Source organism: Orycteropus afer, unplaced genomic scaffold (assembly GCF_000298275.1).
Source record: "Orycteropus afer afer isolate SDZICR_OR568_19922 unplaced genomic scaffold, OryAfe1.0 scaffold00067, whole genome shotgun sequence".
NCBI lineage: Eukaryota > Metazoa > Chordata > Mammalia > Tubulidentata > Orycteropodidae > Orycteropus > Orycteropus afer.
This window is the reverse complement of record NW_006921654.1, coordinates 9,311,020-9,320,109: the sequence shown is the minus strand read 5'-3', so window position 1 is coordinate 9,320,109 and position 9,090 is coordinate 9,311,020. Positions and strand designations below refer to the sequence as shown.

The following is a 9,090-nucleotide window of genomic DNA, read 5'->3' as shown; positions in this document are numbered from 1 at the left end:
CCTAAAAAAAAAAAAAAAAGTGTATAAATTGTTGCATGTGAAACTAATTTGCTCTGTAAACTTTCACCCAACCATAATAAAATGGTGGATAAATAAATACATAAATAAGCAGGCAGGCATCCCTATTGAAAATATCTTAGGAGAAATAAAACACTACATGGAATACTGAATGCACCCTTCTGAAAGGCAGGTAACAAGGACAAGATGAAAATAATCACGTACATGAAGCATGTGTGACCAACAAATATACTGTTAACACATACAAAACAGAATTTGGGAAAACTGTAGCTATTTGAGAGAAGCTTTAAACAGGTTAGGTGATGTCATGAAGTAGAGCCCCACCTTCCCCTGGACCCCTCTAGGTCTTGTCAGGCACAGCTAGCTGGGCAGCAGCAGACTGGCGCTCCACTCCCTCTATCTCCTCTCTCATCCCTTCCCATTATTTGTCCAACTCAATAAGGGAGTGATAGCAGGGGCAAAGATGGAGACACTGGGTAAACAAAAGTGAAAGAAGGAAAGAAAAGATTGGATGTGCACTCTGGAGAGAGATGACCCAATGTCGAAAGTTCAAGAGAAAAAGAAATGGAAATGTTCTGTACCTTGATCTGGATAATGAGTACATGGGTGTACACATGTGTGAAAATTCACTGAGATGTGCACTTAACACTGGTACACTTTACTATATATCATCTATACCTTCATTAGGCACTCCGGTGATGCAGTGGTTAAAACATTTAGCTGCCATACATATAAATATATATATATATATATATATAAATGGTAAGCATGGTCACTTACTAAGATATTGGTTATAATTCTGCTTTAATATGTTAGTTTAATATGTTAGTCTGGCAATCTATTTTATAAATGAAAAGAATTCCCCACTTACTTGTAGAGAGAGTCAAGGCCCCCTGGTCCTTCTAGCTGCATAAAGTTGTGTCGCAGGTTGAGGTAGGTGATATCTTGACTGTAGAAGAGATGCTCAGGAAGCTCCTCAAGGCTGTAACAGGAAAGATCCACTGTGCTGATCCGCTGGGACACCACCTGGGAGAATCAGAGGAGAGCCACCTGAGCTGGTGCTGAAAGTCTCCCAGCCAGCACAGGACAGAAGGGCATTTACACAAAGAAGCACAGACCAAAAGATGAGAAAGGAAAAAAAAAAAGGTAATGAGATCTAATTATTCATTTATGAAAATCAGCTAATTTTCACTTTTACTTAAACCCACAAGCTATGAACAATTTATATACAAACTGTCAAATAGGAATCTAATTTGCTACATATACATTCACTGAAAACACAATAAAATATCATTTAAATTAAAAAAAAAAAACATAAGCTGCTTGAAAACAAAATGGTGTAAACCGTAAAGTCTCTATAAATAAAAGGTGAATAATATACATATATAAATCATAAAGATGGAAAGTTAAAAGTTCATATAAGAAGTACTGTTAAGATTATTCATGGTAACTACACAAACTTTTAGGAGGCAGTGTGGTATGAAAAGACAGGACTTTTATGCAGCTCTGCTGTTAGGAGCTCTGGAAGCGTAGTGCCTAAGGCACTTGACTGCTAACCAGAAGGCTGATGGTTCAAACCCACCAGCCACTCCTCGGAAGGAAGATAGGGCAATCTACTTCCGTTGTGATACGCTTTGGCAACCCAAGGAGGGGTCACTATGAGTCGGGTCCGACTCGATGGCACAAAACAACAACACAACAACAGCTACTTTGTTAATTTTGCAAGGATGGCTAAAAGAAAAAGAAAATGTGGAAACTACAGTATACTTGTAGAATAGTTCATCTTTAGTGGCCAAAAAGCAAATAATCATGAAAAGTGAATTATCCCCAGCATATTACAATAATGGTTTTTAACAGGATCACAGGTCACGGCACTCTCAGTAAGTTCAAATTTGAAATGGCTCATCAAAGAAATGCTAAATAAATAGAGACCACAGAGCACTGGGCTACAAGTCGAGGAATGGTTTCATCCATCACTGACTATGTTGTTGTTGTTAGGTGCCATCAAGTCAGCTCTGACTTATAGCGAACCTATGTACAACAGAACAAAACACTGCCTGATCTTGTGCCAGTCTCACAATCCTTGCTATACCTCAGCTCATTGTTATAGCCACTGTGTCAATCTATCTCATTAAGCGCCTTCCCCGTTTTTTTGCTAATCCTCCACTTAACCAAGCATGATATCCCTCTCCAAGGAATGGTCCCTTCTGACAACATGACCGAAGTAGGTGAGATGAAGTCTGGCCCTTCTATCTTCCAAGGAACATTTTAGCTACACTTCGAGGAGAGATTTGCTCATTCTTCTGGCAATCCACCATACTTTCAGTATTCTTCCCCAATATGGCATCAACTCTTCTTCAGTCTTCCTTGTTCACTGTCCAGCTCTCACATGCCTATGAGGTCACTGAAAATACCATGGCTTTGGTTAGGCACACCTTAGTCTTCATAGTCTCTTCATTACTTTAAAGGGTCTCCTGCAGCAGATTTGCCCAATGAAATACATCATCTGATTTCGTGACTGCTACTTCCATTGGTGTTGATTGTGGACCTGAGTAATATGACATCTTTTGACAACTTCAATCTCTCCATTTATCGTGGTGCTACTCATTGGTCCAGTTGTGAGGATTTTCGTTTTATGTTGAGTTGTAATGCATACTGAAGACAGTCTTTAATCTCCATCACTAAGTGCTTCAAATCATTTTCACTTTCAGCAAGCAAGGTTGTGTCCAGGTTGTTAATGAGTCTTCCTCCAATCATGACGCCACATTCTTCTTCATATAGTTCAATTTCTCAGATTAATTGCTCAGCATAAAGACTGAATAAGTATGGTGAAGGGATACAACCCTGACTCACTCCACTCCTGATTTTAAACCATGCAGTATCCCCATGTTCTGTCTGAACAACCTCCTTGTCTATGTACAGGTTCCTCATGAGCACAATTAAGTGTTCTGGAATTCCCATTCTTCTCAATGTTATCTATAATTTGTTATGATCTACACAAATATTATTCAAGGCTGGGTCCTGGACAGGGAGGCAGATATGTGGCTTGGGGCTTCTGGTGCAGCTTTATTTAAGGCCTGTCCCTGGATAAGAAGCTCTGGTAGCATAGTGCCTAAAGCATTTGACTGCTAACCAGAAGGCTGGCGGTTCAAACCCACCAGACACTCCTCAAAAGGAAGGTTGGGCAATCCACTTCCATAGTGATACCACCTCGGAAACCCAAGGAGGGGTCGCTATGAGTCGGATACGACACTACGGCAGTGAGTCTGGGTCCCTGGATGGGTGGGGAAGTGAGCATAGCAATTAGGAACAACTAAAGGAGATGAACTTGTGTGTCAGTTTATCGTACTGTGATGGCCTGTGTGTTGCTGTGAGGCTGGAGGCCATACCACTGGTGCTGCAAAATGCCAGCAGGGTTACACATGGTGGACAGGTTTCAGCGGAGCTTCCAGACTAAGACAGACTCAGAAGAAGGAAAGGCCATCCACTTCTCAAAAAATTGGCCAGTGAAAACCTTGTGAATACCAGTGAAACGCAGTCTGATATATTACTGGAAACCTTTACAAATAGCCCTGAAACACTGTCTGACAAAGTGCCAGAAGGCACTCAAAATATGACTGTGGAAGAGCTGACTCCTCAGAGTAGAGACGATCTTAATGATATGGATGAAGTAAAGCTTTTGGGACCTCCACTGGCTGATGTGGCATGGCTCAAAATGAGTAGTAACAACTGCAAACATCCATTATTAATTGGAACATGGAATGTACGAAGTATGAATCTAGGAAAATTGGAAATTGTCAAAAATGAAATGGAACCATAAAGATCGAAATCCTAGGCATTAGTGAGCTGAAATGGACTGGTTTGGCCATTTTTAATCAGACAACCATGTGATTACTATCGGGAACGAATAACTGAAGAGGAATGGTGTGGCATTTGTTGTCACAAAGACTGTTTCAAGATCTGTCCTGAAGTACAATGCTGTCAGTGAGAGGATAATATCCACACACCTACAAGGAAGACCAGTTACTACTACTATTACCCAAATTTACACACCAACCACCAAAGCCAAAGATGAGGAAACTGAAGATTTCTACCAACTTCTGCAGTCTGAAATTGACCAAACATGCAATTAAGATGTGTTGATTGTCACTGGTAACTGGAATGCAAAAGTTGGAAACAAAAGTCACTGGCAGTAGGAAAATATGGCCTTAGTGACAGAAATAATGCCAGAGATTGCATGATAGAATTTTGCAAGACCAACAACTTATTCATTGCAAACACCTCTTTTCAACAACATAAATGATGGCTATACACGTGGACTTCGCCAGATGGAATACACAGGAATCAGACTGAATACATATGTGGCAAAAGGTGATGGAGAAGCTCAGTACCTTCACCCAAAACAAGGCCAGGAGCTGACTGTGGAACAGACCATCAACTGCTCATATGCAAGTTCAAGCTGAAGCTGAAGACAATGAAAACAAGTCCACAAGAACCAAAATCTGACCTTATAATATCCCTCCTGAATTTAGAGACCATCTAAAGAATAGATTTGATGCACTGAACACCGATGACCAAAAAACAGAGGAATTGTGGGATGACATCAAGAACATCATCCATGAAAAAAAGCAAGAGGTCATTAAAAAGATAAGAAAGGAAGAACAGACCAAAATGGATGTCAAAAGAGACTCTGAAACCTGCCCTTGAACAGAGAGTAGCTAAAGCAAATGGAAGAAATGACAAGATAAAAAAGCTGAACAGAAGATTTCAAAGAACAGCTCAAGAAGACAAAGACAATTATTATAATGAAATGTGCAAAGACCTAGAAGTTAGAAAACCAAGAGAGAAGAACATACTTGCCATTTCTCAAGCTAAAAGAACTGAGGCAAAAAATTCAAGCCTTGAGTTGCAATCCTGAAAGATTCTATTGGCAAAATATTGAATGATGCAGGAAGCATCAAAAGAAGAAGTCAGTACAGAGTCACTGTACCAAAAAGAACTGGTTGATCTTCATCTATTTCAGGTAGTGTCATATAATCAAGAACCAATGGTACTGAAGGAAGAAGTAGAAGCTGCACTGAAAGAATTGGTGAAGGACAAGGCTCCAGGAATTGATGGAATACCCACTGAGATGTTTTAACAAATGGATGCCCCACTGCAGGCACTCACTTGGCTATGCAAAGAGATATGGAAGACAGCTACCTGGGCCAAGTGACTGGAAGAGATCCATATTTGTACCCATTCCAAAGAAAGGTGATCCAATAAAAAATATCTCACACAAATAAAATCTTACTGAAGATTAATTCAAAAATAGTTACAGCAGTATATTGACAGAGAACTTCCAGAAATGCAAGCTGGATTCAGAAGAGGACGTGGAACAAGGGATATCATTGCTGATGTCAGATGGATCTTAGCTGAAAGCAAAGAATACCAAAAAGATGTCTGCTTATGTTTAATTGACTGTGCAAAAGCATTTGATTGTGTGGATCATAACAAACTGTGGATAACATTGAGAAGAATGGGAATTCCAGAACACTTAATTGTGCTCAAGAAGAACTTGTACATAGACCAGGAGGCTGTTATTTGAACAGAACAAGGAGATACTGCATGGTTTAAAATCAAGAAGGGAGTGTGTCAGGGCTGTATCCTTTCACCACACTTATTCAATTTCTATGCTGAGCAAGTAATCTGAGAAGCTGGACATATGGAGAAGAATGTGGCATCAGGGTTGGAGGAAAACTCATTAACAACCTGCAATATGCAGCTGACACAACTTTGCTTGCTGAAAGTGAGGATGACTTAAAGCACTTACTGATGAAGACTGAAGATTACAGTCTGTAGTATGGATTACATGTCAATATAAAGAAAATAAAAATCCTCACAACAGGTCTAATCAACAGCTTCACAATGCATGGAGAAAAGATTAAAGTTGTCAAGGACTTCATATTACATGGTTCTATAATCAACACCAACAGGAGGAGCAGTCAAGACATCAGATGAAGTATTTCATTGAGCAAATCTGCTTCAAAGACCTCTCTTTCAAGTGCTGAAGAGCAAAGATGTCTCCTTGAAGACTAAGGTGCACCTACTCAAGCCATGGTATTTTCAATCACCTCTTATGCATGTGAGAGGTGGACAATGAATAAGGAAGACCAAAGAAGAGTTGATGCTTTTGAGTTGTGGTGTTGGAGAAGAATGCTAAGAGTAGCATGCACTACTAAAAGGACTAACAATTCTGTCCTGGAAGAAGTGCAGCCAGTAGTAGTGAATGGGATCTTAAAAGCTTGCAAGCAGCCATCTAGATGCAACAATGGGTCTCTCCTCATCCAGAGCAAAGAAGAATGAAGAAAACCAAAGATTCATGGAAACAATTAGTCCATGTGACTGGAACACCATGCGATCCTCAGCCTGTATGACTATGAGACCAGAAGAACTAGATGGTGCCCAGCTACTACTGTCAACCACTCAGTTGTTGTTGTTATGTGCTATCGAGGTGGACCCGACTCATAGCGACCCCTCCCTGGGTTTCCGAGGCAGTATCACTATGGAAGTAGATTGCCCAATCTTCCTTCTGAGGAGTGGCTGGTGGGTTTGAACCACTAGCCTTCTGGTTAGCAGTCAAGTGCCTTAGGCACTACACTACCAGAGTTCCCTCAACCACTTGGAGGGGGATCTATATAGGAGATCCTGGATAGAGAGGGAGAACAATGTGGAACAAAACTCAAAATCACTTGGGAAAAACAAACAAACAAAAAAAGGGGACCAGGTTTGCTGGTCTGATAGAGCCTGGTGGAACCACTGAGACTATGATCCCTAGCTGGCCTTCAGGTCTGGAATTGAACCCACACCTGTGGCTTCTAGCCAAACAAAAGAAAGGCATAAAAGTTGAACATGTACCTGAGGTAGATACACTCCTTGGAGAGAACAATCATGGGAGAAAGAAAGGCCGTTTATGCACAGGGAGACAGCTCAGGGGGCAAGAGTGCATGGAAGGATGGATACAGGGAAGAGGTAACTATTAGGAGGAAGTAGGAGGGGAGCTGTTGCATTGGGGTAAATTGTAGTTAATGTCATGAGACAACATGTGGGTAAACTGCTGTATGGAAAGTGAATATGCTGGGTAAACTTTCACCCAAATCACAATTAAAAAAAAAAGAAGTAAAGCCAGAATGCTCCTTGGAAGTGAGAATGGCCAGATTTACTTCATTTCACCTACTTTGGTCATACTGTCAGAAGGAACCATTCCCTGGAGAAGGATATCATGCTCCGTAAAGTGGAGGGTCAACGAAGAAGGGGAAGGCCCTCACCGAGACGGATTGACACAGTGGCTGCAATGATGGGCTCAGGTGTAGCAGAGATCGTGAGGCTCACACAGGATGGGGCAGTGTTTCATTCTGCTGTGCACAGGGTCGCTGAGTCAGAGCCAACTCAAGGGCACCTAACAACACCACCAAACGCCTAGGATATCAATTTTTATGCCTTCCATTTCTGACAACTTACAATTTTCCTAGATTCTTATTTCGTGCATTCCATGTTCCATTATTAATGGATGTTTGCAGCTGTTTCTTCCCATTTGAGTCATGCCACATCAACAAATGGAGGTCCTGAAAGCTTTTCTCCATCCATGTCATTAATAAGGTCAACTGTACTTTGAGGAGGAAGCTCTCCCTCAGTTGTATTTTGAGTGCCTTCTGACCTGAGGTGCTCTTGTTCCGGCACTTGATCAGACAATGTTTCAGGGCTATCCATAAACCTATCTAGTAATAAAGCAGACAGTGTTTCACTACTATTCATAAGCACCACTCCTCAGTCAGTTTGCTGCACTGTGGTGGCTTGCATGTTGCTGTGAGGCTGGAGGCTATGCCACCACTATTTCAAATACCAGCAGGGTCACCCAAAGGGAACAGGTTTCAGCAGAGCTTTGAGACTAAGACAGACTCGGAAGAAGAAAGGGCTATCCACTTCTCAATCAGCCAGTGAAAATCTTACGAATAGCCAGTGAAAACTGACTACTACGCTGGAGAGAAAATCATTTAATCTCATTGCTTCTCAATTCCTTCAAGGGTGAAATGGATACATATGCACTACTTTCCTCAGAGAGATGTTATAAAGGTAACTGTACCTGAAAACACTTTTTAAAGCATTCTATACTATGCCAATATAAATAATAAATTAAGGCCTTTGTATCGCCCAGTGGAATTCCATGGTTTCATTTATTACATACACAGAAAGGCCCAGAGTAATGTTCATTAGAACTATTATTTGCTTTCTTGGGAGTAAATTCAGTTCAAAATACATTTATATTGGGCTTTCTATATTTTTATCTCCTCATCAGGATGTTTCACAGCATATCACCTTGGATGCTTGCCGTTGCCACCTCTGACACTCAGCCAATGTTTCAAAGCTGACATGATAGGTCTGAACTTGGGCTCCTGCTGAGCTGAATGCGAGGGAGTATTGCCGCCGTTTCACTTCTTCTACCTGAAAAAGAGGGAGGGGAGGGGAGAAAACCATACTATTAAAAAAAAAAAAAAAAAAAAAAAACCTAGTCAAAAAGTAAAGGACAATAACCAAAAAATAATCCATTTAAAAAATGGGTGAAACAGATGAATAGACATTTCTCCCAAAGTAGATATGCAAATGGCCAGTGGACACATGAGATTGATGCTCAACATCATTAGCCACCACTGAAATGCAAGTCAAAGTCCTAAGATACCACTTCACACCCACATCATTAGCCACCACGGAAACGCAAGTCAAAGTCCTAAGATACCACTTCACACCCACATCGTTAGCCAGCACGGAAACACAAGTCAAAGTCCTAAGACACCACTTCACACCCATGAGGATGATGTTATGGGTTGAACTATGGCCCCCCAAAGCATGTGTTTTAAATCCTAACCTCTATGCCTGTGGTTATAATCCCACTTGAGGATGTGTTGTCCTTGTTATATTAGTGAGATAGGATTAGTGTCAGGTATGTCTTGAGTCAATCTCTTTTTTTATTTTTTTTTGTCATTGTTATATAATTTTTATTTTATTTTTTTTTATTAGGATTTGGGTGAAGATTTA

At 40.8% G+C, this 9,090-nt stretch overlaps 1 protein-coding gene across 1 annotated transcript in view; it reads right to left on the bottom strand.

The window, feature by feature from the left end:
* The window catches only part of PHLPP2 (PH domain and leucine rich repeat protein phosphatase 2), a 108,378-nt gene that overhangs the window by 36,633 nt on the left and 62,655 nt on the right, over positions 1-9,090 (bottom strand). The window contains exons 5-6 of the mRNA XM_007940334.2: positions 8,374-8,499; positions 890-1,044 (exon numbers count right to left, since the gene is read on the bottom strand). Of these exons, the coding sequence (XP_007938525.1) occupies positions 890-1,044; positions 8,374-8,499 (281 nt within the window). The remainder of the gene's footprint in view (positions 1-889; positions 1,045-8,373; positions 8,500-9,090) is intronic.